Genomic DNA, 25,870 nt, shown 5'->3' with positions numbered 1-25,870 from the left:
CTACGCAGGGTAACTGTTGCTCTGACCTCCGTACCTGGCAGGATATGGGAAAATGGGGCAGCGGCGGGGTTGCACTGCTGCTGTGCTTGAGTGATTTTAAACTTGGGTGCTTCAGACTAGGCACCTCAAGAAATGACCCAGTTCTGAACATACAAAGCTTCCATGGATTTCAGTGGTGTTGCATGGCTGTAACCGAGAGCAGATCTTGGCCCCATGAGTGGCATGAAAAAACCAAGTGAGCATGAAGCAAGCTACACATGAAATGTATGGCTGTCGCCTTTTGGGGTGCAGTCCAGAGCAGTGAGGGGCTGTGTCACTGTCTGCCTGTAACTCTGAGTGCCTTAAATGCTCCGCTGCTCTGGTCACAGCCAGCCAGCAGTCAAGCATGCTGAATCCTGCGTCTGTGCTGTGCAGCCGTGGGTCACTGCTTCGGACCTCAGCTGCCTACCTACCAAACAACAGCCCCACCCTGCAGTCCACTAGCTTTGGTCACACCTGGCAGGATGACCCCAACACATCTCCAGTTCTGACTGACCCAAAATCACCTGTGTGGAAGTGGCCAGCCCGCCTCCTGGAGCACGCCAAGAAATAATAAGGTTTGCTTGCGCCTTGAAGAGACCATACCCAGCAGTTTGCCACATTAACGGGACTTAACAATTCCTTCATTTCAAACACAATCCTGGGTTAGTTTAGATTAAAGTTTATGCACAACAGGACATAGGTTAAGTGATGCCAAGTACAATAAATAACGGCAGAGCTGGTTACCAGCAAATAGAAGTGAAAACACATCTAAAACTTAATGGAGGAAGCTACAGACTTTGTTTAAGATGGTTTCGCTCACCAATTACTTTTGGTCCAGCATGGCTGTCTCTCTGTCAGGACCGTCCACAGAAGTACGAGGTGCTGGTTTCCCTTATCTTCATAAGATGAAGCTGGCATCTCTTTGTCCCTCATACTCGCAAAGAATTGCATTTGTTTTCAAAGACAGGGAGGCCTCCTGGGAGTTCAGTCTCCTGGGCCTCTCTGGGGTGCAGGAGCCATGTTAATTTTCTGGCGCTTGAGTTCAGGCTCAAAGCAAACCCCACTAGTTTTGCTTGCTAGCTTTGTTTATGGCTAATATGGAAATGGTCCTTTGTCTAGGACAGCCCTTCTTATCACCTTTACCTAGGCTAGGCTGTCTTCTTAAACGTGGTCTAATTACATTATATGGCGGGAATTCAGAACTTCACATACAAGGCTAACACATGCATTTTAGGATGAACTCTCCGTGTGACCTGGGGCAAATCACTTCATCTGGCCATGCCTCAGTTTCCCCATCTGTAAAATGAGGGTGATAATACTTCTCCATCTCACATGGGTGTGGAGGATAAAGCCATTAATGTTAGAGGCATGCAGGTAATACAGTGATTGGGGCCATGTGTCAATAGATACTTTGCTCAACTCCAGGCAAACATCTAGGCAGGATTGGCGTCCAACCTGGGCCTCCCATACTCTTAACTGGGACTCCGGTGCGCCTTGGTTTTAAGCTTGGTGCATGCCAGTTAGATCACAGAGCCTGTCCCCCTACAAAGCTAGGCGAGAGTCCTCTGGTGGAGGCACATCAGAGATGTAATTGACGTTAGCCAAAAAGCGAGATTTCCTTTCAATAACTTCAGTTTTAACGGGCCGAAGCCAAAAGAGGTTCAGATCATGGTCCAAAATCAATAAATAAATGAGGAAAAGAGATCAAACGCCCAAGCTCAGTGCAGGGCATTTGTTCCTGTGCAGCCATCTGTCACACAGCCTGCCTTCCATCTGGGAACCTGCTCCAACAGTTCTGTTCCCCACTCAGACAGAAGGGAGCTCTCTCCAGTTTGTTTAAACAGCTTTGAGGGGTTAAAGCCTGCTCAGGCAGCAGATGCTGTCACAGGGACGCTGCTGCACAGCCACTTAGTTGGGCTGGCACTTGATAAACAGTGTGTGTGGGAGCAGGGCCGGCTCTAACTTTTTTGCCGCCTCAGGCAAAAAAGAAGAGCACCGCCCCCTTCTCTCCCGCCAGCGCCGCACAGCCGAACCCCTCCCCGTGCTGCCAAGCACCACGGCGCCCGAAGCCCCGCCCCCTCCAAGCGCCGTGCTGCCCGAAGCCCCCGCCTCCGCTCCAAGCGCCGTGCCAGCCCCTGCCCCACCAGCGCCGCGCCAAGCTCCCCCCGAGCGCTGTGCTGCCCAAAGCCCCGTTCCCCTGAGCGCTGCGCGCGGAAACAATAAAAAAACCCCTCCAGCGCTGCCCCAACGAACCAATAAATAAATAAAAACTTGAGCGCCGCGCCGCCCTCAGCCCTTCCCCCCCCCCCCCCCAAGGTGCCGCCCCAAGCACGTGCTTGGTCATCTGGTGGCTGGAGCCGGCCTTGGTGGGAGGCAATTGTGCTAATGAAGTGCACCGCTCAGAATGCCAGAGGAAGGGCTGCGTGTAACCTTTGTGCTTCGCGGCCATGCTTGGGGTTGCAGTGATATGGCTGATGGTTGACTAGGCTGGCTTGCCTCATGGACAAAATGGCACAGAGGGGTGGTTTAAAGCCAGAATTGGCTGTGAAACAGCTGCGCATACGGGACCAGATTTTCAAAAGATCCCTAGCTCCCATTATAAATGGGCAGATTTTTAAAAGACTTGGGTGCACGTTTTCAGAAAATGTGGCCCAGTGTGTCATGATGGGAGCTCCTGGGTGCAGGGCACTGGATAACTTGTCCCTGATAGTGGCTGCTAAGCCCTGGCAAAGGTGGTCCAGCGTGTATCCCCTAAAACTGTGCTTGGAGCCCCAGAATAGAGCTTCTCTGGGGGAGGGGCATTGGAACAAAGGGATTCTAGTGTGCAAAAATGGCACCTTCCTACTCAACAGAGCTGCTCGGCTTGTATTCAGCATCAGAGCTGCTGCCTTTAGTGACATAGGTACATTTTATTGTTTTGTGCTGCTGTTAGCCCAGCAGAGCAAGCTCAGCTCTGGGACAGGTCACTAGGAATCTGTTTCTTTTTGTGCATTAGCAACAGAATGGTTTACCAAGTTCCAATCAGTTACACCTGCAGGCAATGGGGGTCCCACAGGTGACTTAATTTGAAGGCTCTAGTGTTTCATGGGTGTCGCTGAGGGAAGGAGTTGGCCTGTAGAACTTTTAGTACTGGTGATAAAACAAAACAACCCAGCTTGACTCTCAGATCCCAGAGGTAGTTTATAGGGCTGGCAACAATTAATCATGTAAGCTGGATACAGTTAAAGTGGAGTCAATGAGAGACACTAAATATGGAATCTCCCTCTTTTTAGCATGTCATTTTTACAGAGCAGATCTGCTCTGTAAGGGAGTGATAGTCATTTCACCAAATCTTGCATGCACTTTGCAGATGTCCAGTTGAGGGCATTTGCCTCTAGAGGACTGAATCTGTAACTTCCGTGACCTCCGGGACAAACACGGAGCCTTAGTTATAATTTTGGATAATGGGATGAAATTAGCAAAGATCCCATTGGCTAGACAGACAGATTTGGGCTGAATAGCAGCAGTAATTCCCTAACAATAAGGGCTTGTCTACAGTTGAAATGATACAGTGGCACCTCTGTAGCACTTCGGTGTAGACCAGGGTTGGGCAAACTTTTTGGCCTGAGGGCCACATCAGGATTCTGAAACTGTATGGAGGGCCGGGTAGGGAAGGCTGTGCCTCCCCAAACAGCCTGGCCCCCACTCCCTATCCACGCCCTCCCACTTCCCGCCCCCTGACTGCCCCCCTCAGACTCTCCGACGCATCCAATCCCCCCTGCTCCTTGTCCCCTAACCGCCCCCCTCCGGGACACTACCCAACCCCCCCGCTCCCTGTCCCCTGACTGCCCTAACCCTATCCATCTCCCCACCCCCTGACAGGCCCTCCATGACTCCCACACCTATCCAACCACCCTGTTCCCTGTCCCCTGACAGCCCCGCACCCCCAGAACCTCCGTCCTATTCAACCGCTCCCTGTCCCCTGACTGCTGCCTGGGACCCCCTTCCCCTTATCCAACCCCCCCCCACTCCCTGCCCCCTTACCATGCCACTCAGATCAGCAGGACTGGCAGCCGCACTGCCCGGCCGGAGCCAGCCACGTCACTGCGCTGCCCAGCAGGAGCTCGCAGCCCCGCCGCCCAGAACGCTGGCGGCATGGCGAGCTGAGGCTGCGAGGGAGGGGAGACAGCAGGGGAGGGGTTAGGGGCTAGCATCTTCGGCCAGGAGCTCAAGGGCTGGGCAGGACAGTCCGGCGGGCCGGATGTGGCCCACAGGCCGTAGTTTGCCCACCTCTGGTGTAGACCCTCACTACAGGGACGGGAGGGGATTTCCTGTTGGCATAGATACCTCCCCGCCCAAAGAGGTAGTAGCTAGGTTGACGGAAGAATTCTCCCATTGATTTTTTCAGACCCGAGTGACGTAGCTGCACCAGCCTCACTTTTTAGTGTAGACCAGGACGAAAATGGTAGATTAGTCTCTCCAGGAGGCTAATGAAGGGATTCTTGGTTGAATCATTTAAAACAATACTAGTGTGAGCTGCAGCAAACAATCCTGTGCTGCTTCTCACGGAAGGCGCTAGGTGACCCAGTAACAAAGTCAGAGTTTCTCCATCGCGGAGCTGAGGTGCTCTTGAAATCTGCTAGTTGGACCCTATTTCTTCTCAAGAGAGCGGGAAAAGCCTGACGCAGCTATGGCCTGTACAGCGGGGATTAGGGCAGGCGATTCCTGTTCCTGCTTTACGCAGAAGCAGCAAAGCACATCACAAACAAATTACAGATACAGGAAGCGGAGAGTTACCCGGGGGGGCCATTCTTTTAAACTAGTTTAATACACCTCTGTTATTGTTTCTTTTATGACAAGACCAGTCCACAAGTTATTTAAGGGTAACCCCCTGAGAAACGGCTCTACGCGGTAATAATTGGCTTTTCCTTGTGATTAAATGCGGTGGCCTCGGCCCGAGGAACATTATTCTTACTCTAGGACAGCAAAAAGGAAGCTACAAGAAACCGCGACAGAAAAAACAGAGCGAAATCATTCTTCTAGCATCTCAAGGCTTGGAACGTTCCATGCTGCTGCTTTCAGGGGCTTACCTGCATGCCAGCCTGAGGCGGGGGTAGAGGGCGAGATTTGGATTTAGAGGAATACGTTATCAGGCGAGGGTTACAGGAAAGTATAGAATGAGAGTGATGGAATGACTCAGAGGAGGAGATAACAAGCTAAGGAGCCTTTCAGCTATAATAGGTTCAAATCAGCCCAATTCAGTAGTGGCCAAAAAATTCTACAAACCGTTGAGTGCCCTGCATCAAGTGGGTCTCAGCTGCTGCTCAGCTCAGTGGCATAGGACATTTAACTAAATGGATCTCTTTGGAACACCTTCAAAATCTAGTTGGTTCTAAGTGTATCATTGTTAGAGGAGGCCTGAGCACGTTTGGGTGCAGATCTGAAGGGGGTCAAAGGTTAGGTAGTGGTAGAACCTAGGGGTTTGGTTCAACCCATTGGAGAGACAAGCGCCAGTCTGTTATGCAGATCCAGCTCTCAGTCTGGAGCCAAACTTCAAAGTTTAGGGCTGTTTAGATTCATGTCCATCGCTGCTTGCCATCTCAGCCTCAGCTTTCTTCTCTTTAAGGCCTGCTGTTTGGGGCTTTGGTTTTATTTTTCAAAACAGATTCTTCAAAGAGCTACTGCCGTCCTTTGGGAAACCAAAAGGAAGTAGTTGTTCCCGAAACAACCTTGCCTCTAAATCCCATTTCCCTTCCTAATGCTGTACTAATGCATGTGGGGCTGTAGGGCAATTGCACGTGCCTCAGTTGGGGTTCCCAAAACAGTGGCTAACTCTTTGTTCATTACTTAGCCCCTTGTTGCAAAGGCCTCTCCATGCTCTAGTATCATCCAGGACCTGAAGAACATTGGGAAGGCTTTTCTCAACCCAAGCGAAAGGAGGATGTGCCAGAAGTAGCATGAAAATATCTATTTTAACTCTCAGTTCGGGCCGGCTAGGAAACAAGAATTCTGGTTTGCAAAACACTGGGGTTTTGGAATTTGATTTTGTTCTGCATTGGAACATAATTAGAGCTTCTGAAATCGGGGGTGTGGATGGATGGGGGGAGCGGGGTGTGTAACCATTCAGCTATTGGCCATTTGCAGTCTCTTGCTTCTTCGCTTTCACTGGCTTTGACCAGAAATTTCTGCACAGCAACGTAGTGATTTTGACACATCAGCATTTTCCATTGAAAAACTCCTGCCCAGTTCTACTCCCAGTCCAGTGTTATAGGTGCCAGAGGTTTGGGTGAAAGTATGCTACCAGAGAAAGTAAAAACTGAGGCTTGTCCTTTTGTAACCCCTGGAGATTACTTTATGTCCGTGCCCACATTCCTCCAGTATCACACACTGGAAAGCTTCAGGTTTCAGAGTGGTAGCCATGTTAGTCTGTATCCGCAAAAAGAACAGGAGTACTTGTGGCATCGGGTACATCTAGACTCCCCCCTGTAGTGGATTTAAGATACGCAAATTCAGCTACGTGAATAGCGTAGCTGAATTCGACGTATCGCAGCCAACTTACCCCGCTGTGAGGACGGCGGCAAAATCGACTTCTGCGGCTTCCTGTCGACGGCACGTACTCCCACCTCCGCTGGTGGAGTAGGAGCGTCGATTCGGGGATCGATTGTCGCGTCCCGACGGGACGTGATAAATCGATCCCCGAGAGGTCAATTTCTACCCGCCGATTCAGGCGGGTAGTGTAGACCTAGCCTTAGAGACTAACAAATTTATTCGAGCATAAGCTTTCTTGGGCTAAAAGTGAAGTGGGTTTTAGCCCACAAAGCTTATGCTCAAATACATTTGTTAGTCTCTCAGGTGCCACAAGTACTCCTGTTCTTTTTGGAAAGCTTCAGTGGCCCATTTGCATTCTGCTTCTTGCTGGTATTGTAGAAGTCACATTTTGATCCTTCAGGTCAACATGGATGCACACACAGACTGCCTAGCTCCCAGATGCTCTAACCCTTTTAGAATCACCATTATGAACCTTCCATCATTTCAAAGCTGGTACCATGATAATCCCTCACCCTCGCTCATGAACAGAGACTGAACTTCTAATTCTAGGCTACAGGCCTCCAATACTTGATCTAAAGGATTATATTCAACTGGACACACTATAATTCCTCACTTCCTGTCATCAAGAAGCTGTGCTTTGCACTGTTAAATAACTGCTATGCTCCACCTCAGAGGTGGCTGCATTTCAGTGGTGTACTAATCAACCTCTACATATATTTAAGTACCTTGTCAAACGTTGCAAAGTTCAATTAATGTTTGCAAAACAGGTTGCAGTTCGCCAGTTGCAAATGGCAAACAAAGAACATGTCACTGAGAGAGTCAATTTCTTTCCTATAGGATCTATTTATGTTGACAGTTGTTACTGATAATCACATATGTCGGGAGGGAGTTTGCTCGGCTGTCATGACAGCATGCAAGTAACATCTTCGCTCTCTCTTTGCTCAGATCTGAAAGGCGTGGTTTCGGCCAAGAACGATATCCGCGTAGAGATTGTACATAAGGAGCCTGCCTCAGGCAGAGAGACGGAAGAACACCCGACTATCAAGCAGCTCCTGGTAAGGATTTCTGTGTCACTCCGTGTAACCTTTGACAATAATGAGGGCAGGCACGTATAGGTCGGTGCACTAACGCCTGCCGAAGGCGATGGCTGCTCTGCCAAAATCTCGCACCTGTCACGACGACTTGTAAGTTTCACTGCCATAAAAACTCCTCGCGTGCAACTTTGCTAATGAAGAGGAAGAGCCGGGAGAGGTTTATTAGCATAGCTCAGCAGCCCACAGGGCTAATTGCAAGGAAAGTTTGCCACCTCAATAAGGAAATTGCTGCAAACTGCAAATGGAGGCACAGTAGGTTGAACAATATATAATAATCAACTAATTAGTGGGGAACAACTGTGCTAGGCTGAAAAGAAGCCTTGGAGATTTATATGTGCACAAGAAGCGTATTTGCATGTAGTCATTTGCAGGTAGAGGTTGTTAATTTTGGTAGTGTCCTGCCCTCCCAGCATGCCACTTGTCCAGGTCATTACCGGCAGCTGCAGGCGCTCACCTCTTAGGTGGCACTAGCTGAGGCATCAGTGTTCCTGGGAGAGTTAGGAGAACTGCATGAAGTGGCATGGGTGAGTCGGGTGGAGGCGCACTCCTCTCAGACAGTAGCGAGCCAATGCCCCACCACGATGCTAGACAGCCCTGGGCAGCTGGAGGTGCTGTCTTTCTGGGGACATGTGAATTTGGGTCCTCTGGGTCAATAAAGACCTCCAGGAGACCCTGGCCTGTTACCAATGGGGGTTACTACAGTGGACTGAGTGGCTCAAACTGAGGGCGGGCTCTGACCTCTAAGAGTATGTCTAACCTGCAACAAAAATCCAGCTAGCATTGGGTTTCAGAGCCTGAGCTCCACTCCAAGCAGGAATGGCTATTTTTAGCAGCCTAGCACAAGCCTGAGCTGGTAGACCTGGGCTCTGAGTCTCCTTGCCACGGGAGGTGTTTTTTGCAGTATAGACGTACCCTAAGTCGTGGGTTCAAAACTATCCAGAGTCATTTGTGATGGAACGTCCTTACCAACAGAAGGCTGTTGGGGAGCTTTGTGAAATGAGCTGGTGGGAATGGGCAACTTAGTCTAGCTGAGAGGAAAAAAGGGGTCTGCAGCCGACTTGCCAGTCTCAGCATAGGCCCAGTGTAGGGGTGGTTACAGAGCCACAACTCTCCCTTTCCTCCCCCACGTAGCTCATGGCTGGAGTGTAGTGACTGGAATGGCATGGCATAAACTTGCACTAACATGGTCTGTACAGTCTGTGTCCCAGGGACTTGCTGGATCTGCTAGTTCAACCCCCTCAAATCAAGATTCCATAAGCCACGGTGACTGCACAGCAATCGGCACCTGATTAGGGAGAATTATTGCTATTAAAGGTCTTTATAACTGGGGGCCAATAGCCAGTGTGTGGAGGGGAAACCGCCATCCACAGATCTTCCCCTGCTTGTGCAGAAATGGGGGATGGTAGGGTTTGGGGCTGCAGCCACCTCCACTCCATTTGCCCAGAGTTGGAGATCTATGTGGTTGAGGAAGCAGTCTAGGGATACATACATCATGCTCCATGGGGATTGTTGGGGAAGTTATCCTAGCTTGAGTCTGTGCTACATTTTCTTCAGCTGCATCATCCACAGTGGGGAACCCACCCGCCCTGTGAAAAAGTTGGGAGAGAGGCAGCCACAGGCAGGGAGCTGAATCGGATGAGGGGGTGGCAAGTGTGAACCTGAGCTGCTGTAGTCACAGGAGACACTGGGCATTCATGGACCTGATCCAAGATTTCTCCTGCAGGATGGGTAAACCCCACTGCCAATGGAAGAACCCAGGGGAGCCTCCTAGATGAATTTCCTGGGCTCAACCTTGCATGGGTAGGATGAGCTCCTTCATGCCTCTGCTGTTCTCCGTGTCCAAGAGCAGCTCGGTCTTGTTAGCGTCATGTTGTAAATGACTAACAAGCAAAACAAATAGGGAAAGAAAACTGACCCACAACTAGAGCAGAAGATAAAGGGAAATGCAAACAGACAGTTTGTTGGATGTTTGCACAGTGGTTTGGTGAGATGGGATATTCCCCCACCACCCATACCGCTTTAAATTCCCAGCCAGGGCTTGTCACTGTGCATTCACTCTTCCTGCACAGAAGGCTGCTCTCTGAATTATCAGTGGAAGCACCAGATTGAGATAGAGTTTTGTGGGATGGGCAGAATCGATTTTAGACTGTACATAGATATATATGGCTAGGAAGCCTTAAAATCAGTCTGAAAGCTGAAAGAGTGCAGAGATCGGCTACTGCTCATTATTCTGACACTCTGCTAGAATGGCCGCTAACTGAATGGGGAATTTTATGTTTAGGCCGTAATTCTCCAAGGTGCTAACACACTTTCCCCCATACAGAAGCACAGGAGGGACGAGCTAAAATCAAATATAGCAAAGACAAGCTACATTGGAAGATTCGGGTGTGGAGCAGCTGACCCAGATCTTAAAGGGGGCCTATAGGAATGTGAGATGTGATTGCAAGGCTCTCCTGTCTGATCTCTGGTTAGATTATTCAGTATTTACTTATTTCTAGCAGTGCCCTGGGAATGCCAGGAGCTATGCAAACAGCAAAGGATACAGCTGCACTGCCCCAAGGACTTTAGAAGTCGAAGAGGATGATTCTAAGAGAAACAGCTTCCTCTGAGGGCACAACCATGGGACAGGGAGGCAGGAGGCCAGGGTTCTGTGCTGGGCTTTGTTGATGTGATCTGGGGAAAGGCACATCCCCGCTGAATGATTCAGTTACCCCTGTGAAGCCCACTTTAAATGGATCAGGAACTAGATGTCAAAAAAGTAGCTGTTATTGGGGAATCACAAAGGGTGTTTCCAGTGGAATTCCACAAAGATTGGTGCTGGTCCCCGATGCTTTTCAACATTTTTATCTCCTTTCTGGAGGTAAATATAAATATAAAGTCACTGCTTATAAGATTATGGATTACACAGAGAATTGCAGAGTAGTTAAGAATGAGGGAGACAGTCAGAGATTGCTTTCTAAGCTAGGTCCATTCCTACAAAATGTGTTTTCATTAGGGTGAGTGACCAGACAGCAAATGTGAAAAATCGGGACAGGGGGTAATAGGAGCCTATATAAGAAAAAAAATCGGGACTGTCCCTGTAAAATCAGGACATCTGGTCACCCTAGTTTTCATACAGCCCAATACAAGGTCACCCAGCTAGGATCAAGGAATGGGAGACTATATCCTGGAAAAAGTGATTCTGAAAAAAGGTTTTAGGGGGTCATACAAGTGAACATGAGCTCCCAGGGCAATGCTGTGGCAAAAAGGGCTAATGCGGGCCTTGGGCATATAAACAGGGCAGGGATTTTACCTCTCTAGACGGCATTAATGAGACCCAGGCGGGAATACCGTGACCAGGTCTGGTGTCCCACATTTTTAAAAAAAGATGTTGAAAAATTGGAGAGGGTGCAGAATAGAGCCACAAAAATTAAGACGTGGAAAAAAAAATGCCTTACAGGAGAGAGAGTTAAAGAGCTCAATTTGTGAGTTTATTAGCAAGACAGAGGCAGCTTGATTATGTCTTCACACAGCAGAGTCAACCTGTGGAACTCACTGCCAGGGAATGTTGAAGGCCAAAACTATACCTGGATTAAAAAAAAAAAAAAAAAAAGGAATTCGATACGTTCAGGGAGGATAGATGCATCAATGGCTATTAGCCAAGATGGTCAGGGATGGGACCCCATGTTCTGGGTGTCTCTAAACCTCTGACTGCCAGAGCTGGGACTGGAAGACAGGGGACGGATCACAATAATTGCCCTGTTCTGTTCATTCCCTCTGAAGCATCTGGCACCAGCCACTGTCGGAAGACAGGATCCTGGGTTGATGGCCCATTGGTCTGACCCAGTATGGCCATTCTTATTACAGGATTTCTGCTCCTTCATTAGGAGAACATACCAGGTACTAAAGTGTTCTTTAATCTAGTGGAGAAAGGTAAAACAAGAACTAATGGCTGGAAGTTAAAGCCAGACAAATTTAAATGAGAAAGAAGGCACAAGCTTTTACGTGAGGGTGATTAACCATTTGGAACAGTTTCTCCAGCTCTTGAAGTTTTCAAATCAACACTGGGGGCCTTTCTGGGTGATGCTTTAGTCAAAGACAAGTTATTGGGCTTAATAAAGAAGTAACCAGGTGAAACGTAATGGCCTATGCTACATGGGAGGCCAGGCTACAGGATTTAACAGTCCCTTCTGGCCTTAACAATCTAGAACTCTATATGATATGGACCCTCCTTTATAAAACATTTTAAGGCCTGTGTATGGGAAATGCTATAACAGTGCTAGGAGATTGGTAGTTAAGAAAAATGACCAGAGTCTCAAATCCATTGTGGGCTCTGAAACCCTCGCTGGGTACATCCTGCCTGTTAAATCAGCGAAGACTGCATAAAGCATAACAAGATTGCTGACTCTCCCACAGCTGCGCAGAGCTAACTGTTTCGGTAGCTATTATTGCTAGTAGGCCTCAGCTGAGCTCGGGATCACATTGCCTTGGGCACTGTACATTGTAAGGGACCGTTCCTGCGCCAAAGAGCTCAAGCTAACTAGACGAGGCGGGAGGAGGGGAAAGAGAAGAGGTGATTTACTCCAGGTCACTGAGAGAGCCAGGCGTTGAATCGAGGTTTCCCCAAGTCCCTGTCCAGTTACTAGACCATGCTACAGCCCCAAGACTCAGACAGAGGGAGCAGATACAGAGTTAAGGCCACACCCTTCACCTCTGGACAGTGCAAAGTACAGTCTCTCCCCTGCTGTATATTCCTCCCTGTTTGTCCAGCATTGTTTATAGCAGGCCATTTTCTGATGCTTTGTCCCTTGGGGAGACTATTCCCCAGCCTCTTGCTGTTAGCAAATGTTTCCTTATCCTCCTTTACTCACTCCACTCCTATTGCGGCAGAGTTAGAGCCTCTGGTTCACCCCCCAGGATTCCCCTGACACCCTGTGCTTTCCAACAGCAGGCAGCAGCTCCATGCTCAGGCTATTTCACGGCCACTCTCCAGCTGCTAAAGAGGTTCCTAACAAGAGACTCCAAGTTTGTCAGTGGAATGACAGATCAGATTCGTCCTTGCTAAGGACCAGCCATGACATCCCACTGGCAGGGATGCAAGCTGCAATGAGGTGGGACATAAGAGGGAAACCAACCACTGTGCTCACACCTCGTGAGGTGGTTGTGGGTGGCAGAGGGGAGAGAGGGGCCATCATGAAAAAAAAAAAAATCATAGAGAGTTGTGTGGCTATAGAGACCTCTAGGGAAAATCTTGAGACAATGTAGGACAGGAGACACCAACTCTGATTTCTCACCCAGAAAGGTTCCCATAAGCCTCCATTCTATTTAGATGCTTAGACAAAGTTGGCGTGATCAGTTTTAGGAGGGAATCACTGGCTCAAAATCTAAGGGTAAAAGAACCTCCCCGATGTGGAAAAGGGCTCACGTGGGGTCTGATTTTTCAGGTGTTCAGCACCCGCAACTGGATGCCAATCTTCAGTAGAGTTCAGGTCCCATTAAGACACCAAATTAAGGACCAGATTGTCAAAAGGGCTGAGTCAGCATTCACGCACTGTGCTGAGCTCCTTTGAAAATCCGGCCCATAAGGCTGTGCAGGGAAAAGCGAGACCATGCCCCCATCCAAACCAGTAGGAGCAAGTCAAACACGGCAAGGGCACTAAAATAGCTTTTACACGTCTATCAAGGTAAAAGGCATATTAGAGAGGAGGCACTTTGGTGAATGAGGCAATGGATGAAATCAGTTATGCCTCTAAAAATCAATAAGGTCCTGAACTCCAGACTTAAAAATAAATAAATCTGTCTTTGACAAGAACAATGAAAGAAAGAAAAAGTGGGGTAAGGGAGAAGTAATGCAGCCTCTTAGTGCATGTACTGATCCCACGCCTGTACCACTTGGGCATGTGTAACGTTACAGATACTAAAAGTGTTTTTCTGGCTCATATGTCCTTCTCCCCCACCCTTCATACGATGCCTGTCTTCTTTAAGGGGGCTTTCTGCCTGCAGGGGCCTGGCACATCGTAGATGATACTGGAAAATGGATAATATAACAATGCAGGGGAGGCAGGGCTTAGACAAGATGCACGGATGCAACTCAGACAGACAGACAGCATGATTTATAGCCTAAGATGGTAATGAACTTATAGACACATGAGTAATTGTTTGTGAAACACCAAGGGAGAGATGTGGAGGTCACAGACAGCTGGAGAATTACAAATGATACCAACTTTCAGGCAAAGGAAAAAGCATAATCCTGGCAATTGCTAGCCAGCCAGGGAATCCATAGCAAGAGAAAATTCTTAGAGAGGGCAAACTCCTTAGCATGGCGCTATAAGGAGCAGCTCATACCAGGCAAACGTGATTGCTTTGCTGACAGAATTACAACTTAACAGACAGAGGGGCTACGCTTGCAGTGATGCATTTGACACAGCATCTCATGAAGTCTCATAGAAGTAATTCAGACAGGTTTGGACGTGCGCCCTGGCTGGCATGTGGATTGAAGGCCAGTAAAAAGGCTAATGATAAACAGCACTATATCGAGTTGTGGGGGAGGGGGGCAGATGTCATCCAGTGGGACGCTCTGTTGTTGATGATGCAGTGAGTGGTTTTATTTAACATCTGCATTAATGAGCTCTATTGAGAGTACTCAGCATGTTGAAGAAATTCACAGCTGGTATTAGCTTGTGAGGTGTGAACATCAGGGAAGGCAGAGTGATAATTCAAAGGGACACAGAGGTTAGGCATGTGGGTGGGAAATACCATGAGACTCAGCTTGAGGTGGGGAGAGATAATTTGGGCTCTAGGGACTCCATGAGAGGGTGAGATTTTGGAAGCAGGAAGAACAAGCAAGACCTTGGGGTGACAGCAGAAAGGAGTTTGCAGTGAGAGACGGTAGGAGAAAAGGTCAGTGCAATTCTGGGCAGAACTTTAGAGGCTTTGGGTCATAAGTTTGGGGGATGATGATCGCGCCGTACATTGCTCTGAGAGAGCTCATGGGGAATATGATGTCCACCACCAGAGAGCATTGAGAAGTGGGAATGCTCAGAGGGTGTTTAGAGAAGGGCCACACAGCATGGGGGAGCATGGACTTAAGAGGCAACGTACATTGGGACATCACAGCAGGGAGGCTGGCAGACCACTGAGACCAGAGGGATTTGTTAGGGTGGCTACAGAGGTAGAACTAGGGGGAAAGGGATGAAATCAGAAAGGGCAAATTGACACTGAAGTATCGGGAAACGTTTCCAGATGGTGAAATGTATCAGGCTATGGAATTGTCTTTCAAGGGAAGAGGTGCAGCCTCATCAACATTTTAAATCCAGACTGGACAAAGCACTGGACTGTGTACTGGAGTCAGTCATCATGCATTGGGTTAGGGGGATAGACTGAATTACCTAGCAGATCTCTTCCAGCTCTAATACAGGGAGCAGCATAATCTAGTGCATAGAGGCAAGAGACCTTAGTTCTGTTCCCACCTCTGGCACGGAGAACGTGTCCTCTCCGTGACAAAGTGACTCAGCCTCACCAGCTTTGCTTTACAGTGCAAGAGCCAGTCCTGGTCACTTGATGCCTCAGACCTGCAAAGGACCTCATCAATGTTTGGCACACCTTGGATACTGGCCATTCTGCCCTGTTAAAGATTGTCCCTTCTGTTACCAAGAAAGCTGCTGGTCCTAATCAGATTTGCAGATGACACAAAGCTGGGAGGAGGGGGTTGCCAATACTTGGAAGATAGAGCTAAAATTCAAAGGGAGAACTGGGCTAGAGAAAACAAAATGAAATTCAGCAAAGACAAATGTAAGGTGCTACACTTAGGGAAGAAAAAACAAATGCAGAAATACAGCTTGGGGGCTAACTGGCTGAGAAGGATCTGGGAGTTGTGGATCACAACCTCAACATGAGTCAGCAATGCAATGCTGTTGCAAAAAAAGCAAATCCAATTTTAGATTGCATTAACAGAGGCATAGCATGCAAGTCACAGGAGGTGATAGTATCACTCTACTCAGCACTGGTTAGACCTCAGCTGAAGTACCATGTTCAATTTTGGTCACCAATGTATAAAAAGGATGTAGAGAAACTGGAGAGGATCCAGAGGTGAGCACCAAAGATGAACAAAGGGATGGAATACAAGCCATATGAGCAAAGGCTGAAGAAACTGGGTATGGTTAATTTGGAAAAGTGGAGCGTAGATAGCAGTTTTCAGATGCTTGAAAGGCTGCCATCAAAAGATGGAGAAAAATTGTTCTCTCTTGCCACAGAGGGCAGGACAAACAGCAATGGGTTCAAACTACAGCAGAGCAGCTTTAGATTAAATCTCAGGAAAAACTTCCTAACTGAAAGAACAGTTTGCCAATGGAACAGACTGCCTAGGAAGGTCATGGAAGCTCCTTCACCGGAAGTTTTCAAAAGGAGGCTGGATAGCTGTCTGCCTTTGATGTTTAGACACAACAAATCCTGCAGCTTGACAGGGAGTTAGACTAGATGGCCTGGCGGGCCCTTCTAACCGTATGGTTCTGTGGAAACTAATACATAGAGCTAGATCCACAAGATGACGTAGGCTCAGAATGGCACCCAGTTAGGGTTAGGTGCACAGCCACAAGTCAGGCACCCAGGCTCCCTGTACGATGCCCAGGGAGACTTAAGCACCTAAGAATGAGATCCACAAAAGCCAGCACACTGAGTGAGGAGCTGCCAGTAGCCTCAGAGGGGCTTAGGCCATATCCCTCGCCTATCTCCACTTGGGATTTTCAGCCATGGACTTTTTCCTGGGATTAGGGGCCTAACCCTTTCTCCCAAAAAAATAAGGAGTTGGAAGCCCCCTTTAGCCAAGTGATCAGAGCACTAACCCAAGCTGTGGGAGACCCAGGTTCACAGCCCCTCTCTGCCAGATTTAGAGGAGGGATTTGAACTCATTTGTGATCTCTAAAGACAGCACCCTGACCACTTGGGAATTCCAAGATTAGCCTTCCTGTTGAAGAGATTCCACCTTGTATAAATTAAATAGCTTGGGCTGCCCACGTGCCAGGTGAGAGTCCTATCCCCTGGGCTATAGTGCCAGTCTGGCTCGCTCTCTCTCTCTCTGGCCAAAGGCATATTTAATTATTTATAGAAAGAACTTTGTTCCCTGGTTCCACGATGGAAGAAAAGTGCTCACCTTAAAAAAAAAAAAAAAAAAAAAAAAAAATCAGCTTATTGCAGGACTTAATTTGTCCCATCTGGATGTTGTTCTCGTGTTCCTGCATTCAACATAAGAAACGCCAGGATCAGCTCCATGATCCATCTAGTAAGAAGATGTGGGATAACCCCCCCTCTCCCCAAACCTTAAGAGTTAGGGGCTGGTTCAACGTGGAAATAGGGTTTTTATATCCCGTCTAAGGCTTGGTTTTATTATTTACCACTCTAACTTTGAATATCCTTGTTATCCACCCAACTGCCCAGATAAATCTCTAGCCGGCTTTGAAAATCTCCACTGGGGTTTTTGGTTTTTTTGTTTGTTTTTACCGCTGCCAGTCCCAAAGTGAGCCTTCATCAGGGAACCAGACAAAGCCGCAGCCCTTGGAATCTATTAACCAACATCCAGCCGCTCTGTTAGGTTTTGACCTGCACAAGTTTAAAGCCGCCAAGAAGTGTCATCCAATTATACTACAAGCAGGAAACATTATAATTAAATTCCAGGAAAAAAAAATACATCTCAGGTCTCGGCAGGTGTGTAACTTTGAATGTGCCAATCTGGATGAATTCATCACTTCCTATCGGCTAGGGACCTGACATGGCAATCTGCAGGGAGAACTCTTTTAAAAACATATTGTCTTCAATAATGAAGCCAAAGAATTTAATATCCGGTCGGTTGAATTCAACACCCCAGATGAAAACTGCTTAATTTTGCAGCATTAAATGAGTGAATCCTTCAGCATGCAAAGGATTAGATTGCACACGGCTCAGACAGGCAGCCTATAGCTAGCCCGGAAAGAGGCAGGAAGGCCCAGTGGTTAAGGCACTACCATGGGAGCCTGGATTCAACTTCCTCTTCTAGCCCATGCTATGTGCCTGATCTTGGAGGGAGGGATAGCTCAGTGGTTTGAGCATTGGCCTGCTAAACCCAAGGTTGTGAGCTCAACCCTTGAGGGGGCCATTTAGGGATCTGGGGCAAAAATCTGTCCGGGGATTGGACTAGATGACCTCCAGAGGTCCCTTCCAACCCTGATATTCTATGATTCTACACAGCATCGCATGGCCTTGCCCCAGAGAGGTATTGTGAGGTGCGCTGATGCAATGGTAATGATATGTCAGATGACTAGACAGGAAGCAGGGTGGTGGCTTTCAAGTCACTGCTGATCGTCTCAGGAACTGCCTGCCTCCAGACAAAGACCCCCAGATGGATTCTAGCTGACTCAGCAAGAATTCATCCTGGGGCAGCCCCACTAGAATGGGAGCTCTGCCTCCCTTGAAAAGTTCCTGAGATGAGCATGCTCTGTGCCTCTGTTACATACAGGGCTATAACAGGGTCTCACTCACCACTGTTGGGCCTCCGTATGGCCAGGTTGTGGGATCAGCTCTCCTGCCCTTTGAGTGAGTGATGGAAGGGGGCACTACTCACATTGCAGCCTCTCTCACTCTCCAGGACTTCAGCCCTTCCAGGGTATCGACATCTTGCTAGACCAACTGTCCAGATGCCACCTTCAACAGTCCTGAGCCACTTCCCAGTGGCTGCTAGGGGAACCCAGGCCCAGGCCCCCTCTGGGTTCCAGCCCAGGGACCTTATAGTCAGTAGCCAAAGTCTGCACAGTCTCAACCCTCACTGATCTCTCCCTGGGCTTCCTCCACAGGCTCTCTTCCCTGAAACTCCTCTGGACAAACCCTTTCCATCAAAGACAGGATTCCAGGGCTTTTGCTCCCTCTTCCCATCTCCCTGTGCCTAGACACCAACTACAGAATCTCTCCCTTCAGCCCCCTTCTGCTCGCATCTTCCTGGCTTTATACAAGCCCAGCCTGTTCCTGCCTAGCTGGGCTTCATCATCAGTTAACCTTCATCAGGCCCTGGCTCGCCCCCAGGTGCAGCCTACAAAGTTAATTGGCCCCTTCTGAGCAACTTTAACCCCTTCAGGGCTGGTATGCAGTGAACACCCCCAGCACGAGTGCTTATTAAAGTTGCTGACACTTCCCGTTATAAGATGCTATTTTCAGTGGTATATAACTCGGCCAAACTTTACCATTTGGCCTGACGTTTCCCAAGCCATATGTTGTTTAGCCCATGTTAAAAAATTCTGGCACCCTTTCCTTTGGGCAGTGCTACTGCCCTCATGCTTTGGAGCAGGGACTTGAAATTTGGCAGGCAGGGGGTGGCCTGGGTGGCCGGGATTGGCCTTTTGCCATCACTGTGAAAACCCACCCAAATTATAAGCTTTCGAAATAGTGCAGTTCGCACATGCGCCACAGCTACTTGCTAGAGCTTCAGAGTTATAATCGCTGAAGTTTCCATTTGCACGGAGAATGCTCCATCCTGATGCTGAGCAAGACTTTCCATACAATTGTAGCTCTGGGCTGCTCCAGGCTGGGTCCAGACACCAGAACAGAGACCGGGGAACCTGTTTCTCCTGTGCGCTCATTGATTCCCCCCTCCCAACTGAGCTAAGAAAGCTGCCGGATTTGAATGCAGAGGCGACAAGAGCTGGACCTGGGGTAAGAGGTGGGGGGAGCAGGTTGAGATAAAGAGCCTGGAGAGGGAAGAATGGGACTGGAGGTGGAGCCGGAGAGTTGGGCTGGGGAGAGACTGGGACAGGAACCAGGCATGGGAAATGAGGGGGATTGGAAGCCTATGGGTGAGAAGGAGACTGATGGGATGAAGAGCCAGGGGGATACCGGGAGTGGGACTGTGGGAAATAGTATGAGGTCGTGTCCTATACAGATGCATAGATGAAAGGGGGCCAAATAAAGGTCACCCAGGCCACCTTAATTCTGGCATTTTCTAACTTCTGAGTGCTTGACTTTGCAACCTTAAAAATGTTCTTTTAATGTAGTTTGTGTGCGATGTGTGTAAACAGTTAACAAATGGAAAACACGTAGCCTGGTGTCTGGCTTTGGTAGGAGCATGTGAATGATGGTGCTCTGCAAATGGCTTCCATCGTACTTCCTTAGGTGGGCGCTCATCAGGTGCTAACTCAACCAGAGAGCGTCGCCACTCGCCCCCTGTCCCTCCCTACCCCTGGAGCAGTGTCCATGCTACCCACATAGCTTTGGCACAGGGACCCAATGGGAGGGGATAGCTCTTTGCACCTTCTCCCCCGTCCCTGCACATGCCCAGGCTCGCTTTGGTCCTACGTTGGCTCCTCTAAGTGGTTGCCTTAGTGACAATGACACACCTGCCTCCCTCTCAGAGGAGCACCAGCCATTTCGTGGGGTATTCTGCTTCCAGCAGCAGCCAGTCCAAAACCTCTCCCACAATGCACCTGGCCAAGTCCTCCCTGAAGCACTAGGCTTGGTTCGGCCAAGAGCTGTAAATTTCTCTAGCAAAAACAGATCCAACCAACAGCAGAGGCATCCGAGCTGGAAGGGGAAAATTGACAACAGCCGCCTCAAACAGCAACTGTTGCCTTGGCCGTGGGAGCGCAAGCCGTGGGATGGGTCCTCCGGATGGCTCCCTGAGCAGCCATGACTAGTCCCGAGAATGACAGACAACAGCTGCTGGCAGACAGTGCTGCCAGGCAGAACTAGGGACTGTCTTAGTGTTCCCAAGATCCAGATATGCCCTTGAATTCAGCAGTCCAGGCAATAAGTTCATGGCAGCCACTGTGGGTAGCTTTATCACCAGCCATCTGTGTGACAACAGCATGACCACAGGACAAAAGCATATCGGTGTCTTAGTCCGTATGGTGGCCAGGAACCCAGGGCCAGACACTGGCAGAGAGCTGGAACACACAGAAAGTGTGTATTTAACTAACAGAGCAAAACTCCCACTCACTGGCTCACAGAGAAAGCCCTTCTGCTGGTCATGGGAACAACAGAGGGCTGCGAGTCCAGCTGGGGCATTAGCACGCCGCAGTGCCGCTCCGTCAAAGCTCTCCCTTGCTGCCACCAAGGAGAGGGCCAAGGACAGAATATTAGCTATTAAATAAAGCACATCCTAGCTCCTTGCTCCCTCTGCCCTGCGGACCCATCTACTCTGAACTGGGCTTGCTTCGAGCGTGAGCTCTCTCTCGGGTCATACATGGGACTCAGCAGGAGTGAGACAGCTACAGACAAAGGAGTCCATCCTGCGTGCAAGTTCCAGCCTGCCAGCCCTGCAAGGTGAAGCCTGGTATTTACACACCTCCCAGGACTAGCGCTGGAGCTAGAGCTGTGCCTCCACCCTCGACTCGCAAGGGTCATCATTAGGGTTTGGAAGGGGGCTCTGTCTCCACAGCCTACGCTGTCCTTGGTTGAGTCAGCCCATTGGAACAATGCACGCCTGGAAATAGAGTAAATAACCTCCAGTTAAGCCTAATACTGCAAATCCCGGCCTACGTTTGGGAGTGAGTATCATAGAAATGTAGGACTGGAAGGGACCTCGAGAGGTCTTCTAGTCCAGTCTCCCGCACTCAAGGCATGGCTAAGTATTATCTGCTTTATTCTGGATCTGCTTCCAACTAGCTGTGCACGACGAGCTTCACCGCACTCAGCCCAGACACTCTGTCTGGGAACTCAGCCCTTAAAGGCATAGTCCTCAGTACTATAGCCTGGACCCGGTGGAGTCCCACTGGCCTGGCTAGTGTCTCCCAATGCAGAAAGAGAGGCATTGTGAGGCACCATAATATTCTGCCCTGCATGGAGATCCACTTGGTGCAGGAGATATGGGGGCTGTCAGAGAACCAGTTCTGGCTCCCCAATTCTGTGGCCTGATCTATACCATTCTCAACCCCAGTGTAAGATAGGAACCCCCAAGGCTGCTCTATCGTTCCCAAGAAATCCACGTGCCCACGACCTGTCCCCTGCTACGCCAACACATCCTGCACAGTCCAGGATGGTTGGTGCAGAACCTGGTACACTTGATTCCCATCTCTTCACAATGAAAAGGACCATGGGGTCTCTAAAAGAGCTGAGCAAATAATTAAAATCCACATTTGTCAAATAATTTCTTTGGGGGGAAAACAAACCCTACCAAATGTGTCTCAGGGCTATCTCTGAGCTATCTCAGGCCAGAGTTCCACCCGCTCACGGATGCATACGATGAACCACGTAGGTCACCTCTCCATTTGACGCACCTGGCATTCAGCACAAAACCTGTCTGCCCAAGTGCCCCCAAGAGGTAACGCCACCAGACTCAGTGGAGTCATGCCAGAGATGAGGTTGGTGCCTTAATGTGCCAGTGGAAAGCCTCTGCCCATGGGCACAGCTCCAGCTTTATTCCTTTCTGTGCTTTTCATGACGTTTCTTCAATATAAATGGTAACGTCGATGTTTTTGCCAGCACTTAATGCAGATATTTCTGTCCCTGGCCCAGTGTCTCGTCTCTCCTTGACAACGCAGTAAGTCAAGTAAACTAGCACTTTCCAGCCTCATAAGACTAACATACCACTCTGCACTCATAGCTCCTTGCATCTGAGGATCCCAGGGGCTTTCCAAATATCAGCCCATTAACCACCCCACCCGCAGGATAGGAAGTATTAGCCCCTCCCTGACAGATGGGCAAACAGGGACACAGAGAGGACACGTGACTCACCCGGGGTCTCACAGCAGTCAGAGGCAGAGCCAGGCACAGAACACCGAACTGCACCTCCAGTCCTGTGCTCTCACCACTACACCACACTCCCTCCAAGTGCTTTACAAGCCTTAATGTTTCCAGCATCTTTGGGCCAAGTGGGTAGGTGAGCCGGGTGGTCACCATTTTACAGGTGGGGAAACCAAGGAAGAGACAGTAAATCCCAAACCTGAACTGCCAGTCCTCGGTGCCAAAGCTAATGGAATTGAGGAGTTCCTGGCTCCCAAGCCTGTGCTCAGACCATCTCTCTCTTTCATTCCCCTTCACCACACCTCCATCCCTCGCCCACACCTCCATCCCTCGCCCCCACCTCCCCATATGTGCACAAATAATTCCCCTGAATTGTAGGAATAAAATCAACGTCTAGCCCCGCTCCATGTATTGATACATGTACCCACCTGTTTAAACCAAGCGCCTCCTCATTAAGATGCTATTTATATACCGGCTCTCTGGATGGTGTTTGATATGCATGCAGCAATCTGGGTGCTGTTCACGCTGGCTCTGCAGCTCTCGCACAACCTGTCCTTCTCCAGTCTGTGCTGTAGCAGACGGAAAAGAAATCGGAACGGTTCAGTTAAAAGGGGGACGGGCGTCATCGATGCCTGGCAAGCCCCCAACACATGCCAGCCCTGGCCAGGGAGGGGATAGGGATCTAGGGGCCTGAGTTCTGTCTCCTTGGCCCATTCCAGCCCTGTGTTCTCTGGCAGGCCAGCACTGCCCACCCCGGGTTTGCTCGGTGGCTAAACGGAGGACTCCTTGCTCCAGGGCTGACAATTCGGTACCTTTCATCAGCACACAACATCCATTTTCTCAGTTCAGAGCTAGCCCAGCTGTGATGCTGGTCCGGGGCAGGGCAGGGCATCACTTTGCACCAGGGCCTAGTCAGGAATCATTGAACCACGAATTTACTGTCGGCTGAAAGAGAGAGAAAGGAAAGCAAATGAATTTCCCCCCCACTGCTAATGATGAAGTGAGATTGTACTGAACTGAGCCACAGTGTAAACGTTAATAAAGGTCACGTTAATGACTGGCTTAATTCAGGAATTATAAATTAGCTGATGTGAATTTGCTTTATGAACTGCTCCTTTCTGGCGCGAACCCTCATCTCTGTCACGGGGCTCTCGCTCGGTTTCATACACCCCCCACCCCCAAGCGGCTCTCAGCTAATGGGGGTGCACTGCCCCCTAGCAGCACTAGGAAGTCAGAGCAGCTAACAAGAGACAATATTACCACACTGGCGTGAAGAGCCGCTGCTCTTTGTAATTAATGTGGTGGACGTGGCACAGAATCGGACTTTGAGCGTTTCGTCAGCTGGCTAAGCCTCACTGTTAGGACCCAAGACCACATCAACCCCTGAAAGAAGAATAAAGGGGACTGTTTCATAAGAAGGAAGTCGGGGGAACTGGGCAATAGGATGCCTGCGTGTACCCCCAACCCTGTCATGAAATCACAGTGACTTTGGGAAGTCACTCAACTCCTCTGTGCCTCAGTTTACCCCTCTGGGTGATAATAGTCACCCACTCCCTCCCAGGGTGATATGGCTTACCCAGTCAGTGTTTGTAAAGCACAACTTTGGGGCAGGGCCTATCTTTTTGCTCTGTGTTTGCACGGAGGGTCCTAGTCCGTGATGGGAGCGCCGAGATGCTATCTCAGTACAGGTAATAAATCTGTATCTAAATCCTTCCCGTATGGTCAGACATCACTCAGCATGCTGCTAGACAATTGTGTTTAAATAATATATGGAGATATACCTATCTCATAGAACTGCAAGGGATCTTTCAAGGTCATTGAGTCCAGTCCCTTGCTTTCACTAGCGGGCCCAAGTACTGTCCCTAACAGGGGGGTGGGTGGGGGTTTTTTTGGTTGTTTGTTTTGCCCCAGATCCCTAAATGGCCCCCTCAAGGATTGAGCTCACAACCCTGGGTTTGGCAGGCCAATGCTCAAACCACTGAGCTATCCCTCCCCTTACCCTCTCTTTGCACAGCCACTACAGAGTAAAATCATACACAAAGTGCATTGCAACAATTCAGAAACCAGTTTGAGAACCACTGCCATTTATTGAAAAGAACCCCCAAACGTGTGTTACTAATGGTGCCTCGGCTTCTTAATATGGAAAAGTTTGTTGTTGGTTTTTTAAACCTGGTTTACAATTCACCACCTATGCTGTTTGTTTGCTTTTTGCAGCTAGGCCAGTGTAGCTTGACTGATAAGTTTCATCATATAGTCAGTTGCACTTCCAAGTCTCTCCTACACTAGCAGTCTTTGGTTACAAACACTGCAGGAGAATGGCTAAGCCCCACAAATTAAAGAAAAATAAACCCTGCACTTTCCGAAGTAGCAGAAAAACATGAAACATTTCGAGTAGGTTTATAAAGCTGTAACACAAACACGCTCTGAATGTGGAATCTAACGGTCTTAACAGCATCCCTTCAATTTAACATAAGAATTTAAGATGGCACTAAAGCCAACATGCAGTCAATAGAGCGAGCATTCCTCCTTTTGGTATTTTATCTGCCCTGAATTTAATACTTTGTGACACATGTATTTACCCTGGTAAATCAATGGAGGTTACAGGCTTTTTTCCAGCAAAACTCAGGTACCTTAATTTATTGCATTAAATGGCCATATCAAAGGCTTTTCAGAGATCAACAGAAAGTGCTGTAGGGTAAATTTCCACTACCACTTACCAGCAAAAAAAAGAAGAAGAAGAAGTCCGGTAATAATCAGCACTTTAGTGTAGATTTAGAATTGAGATTAGATTAGGCATTGAGTGGCAGTAATTCCAACAGAAGGTCTGGGCTACAGCAGCAAAGAGAAAATGTGAAGACTGTAGAGACTAAATCAATATCTCAGAAGATAAAAGGGAGCCGAGAAATTGGCTGATAATTATTCAAACCCACCTTTCTGAGGGAAGGGTAATTAAAGCCATATTCTAATTAATGCGTACCTTGCCCCAGCCATTCTTCAAAGAAAACCTAATGAGGCTGTGAGAATAGACTCAGATTCCTCCCCTCTCTCTCAGAAAGGGGTGCCTGTTTTGGGAGGGGAAGAGTCAGGAGGAGATCTTGGAGCAAGCAAAGGAGCTGTTTAAAGAAAAAAATAATAATGATCTGTCCCATCTACCTTCCCTCCCCCTGTGGTACTTTGGAAAGTCAGATGTAGGCTGTCAAAGACAGGATCAGTAAAACCTCGGGAATTCAAACCTTTGAGAGGAGCCGGAGTCAGAAAAATCACAGGCTTTGGAGTTAATTACAGCACTAAGAAAATACCAAAACCGGCCTGGGATTTTGAAACGTCGTTGGCAGCCAGATTCAGATTAGTGAGGAGGTACATTGCGTTCCAATCTTTGCAAAAGCAAAGTCGGGCACAGATCGCTGTCGTTAGTTTAACCCTTAGCCTCTGGGTGGGAAAAGGCTGGGAAGCAAAGAGCCGTTTTCCTGTCACTCAGGGGAAGCAGTATGGCCTGCTCGCGGGCAGGGCCGGCTCTGGCTTTTTGGCCGCCCCAAGCAAAAAAAAAAAAA

General features: G+C 48.9%; 1 protein-coding gene and 1 long non-coding RNA gene across 4 annotated transcripts in view; one reads left to right on the top strand and one right to left on the bottom strand.

Annotated features, from left to right (window-relative positions):
• KIRREL3 (kirre like nephrin family adhesion molecule 3) overlaps nt 1-25,870 on the top strand; it is a 708,943-nt gene that overhangs the window by 673,259 nt on the left and 9,814 nt on the right. For both annotated transcript variants that reach the window (XM_034754766.1, XM_034754765.1), the window contains one exon: nt 7,495-7,604. In XM_034754766.1, coding sequence (XP_034610657.1) covers nt 7,495-7,604 — 110 coding nt within the window. The remainder of the gene's footprint in view (nt 1-7,494; nt 7,605-25,870) is intronic.
• LOC117868639 overlaps nt 11,092-25,870 on the bottom strand; it is a 42,936-nt gene continuing 28,157 nt past the window's right edge. Inside the window, exons 3-5 of one of the 2 annotated variants that reach the window (XR_004643677.1) lie at nt 23,132-23,264; nt 22,748-22,888; nt 11,092-11,209 (exon numbers count right to left, since the gene is read on the bottom strand). This is a non-coding gene — a long non-coding RNA (uncharacterized LOC117868639). Of the gene's footprint in view, nt 11,210-20,932; nt 21,061-22,747; nt 22,889-23,131; nt 23,265-25,870 lie in introns of those variants that run through there. The other variant, XR_004643676.1, reaches the window with a different exon arrangement.

This window comes from Trachemys scripta, chromosome 21, assembly GCF_013100865.1.
Source record: "Trachemys scripta elegans isolate TJP31775 chromosome 21, CAS_Tse_1.0, whole genome shotgun sequence".
Lineage (NCBI taxonomy): Eukaryota > Metazoa > Chordata > Testudines > Emydidae > Trachemys > Trachemys scripta.
Note: the sequence above shows the minus strand (reverse complement) of the source record. Positions and strands in the feature narration are given on the sequence as shown.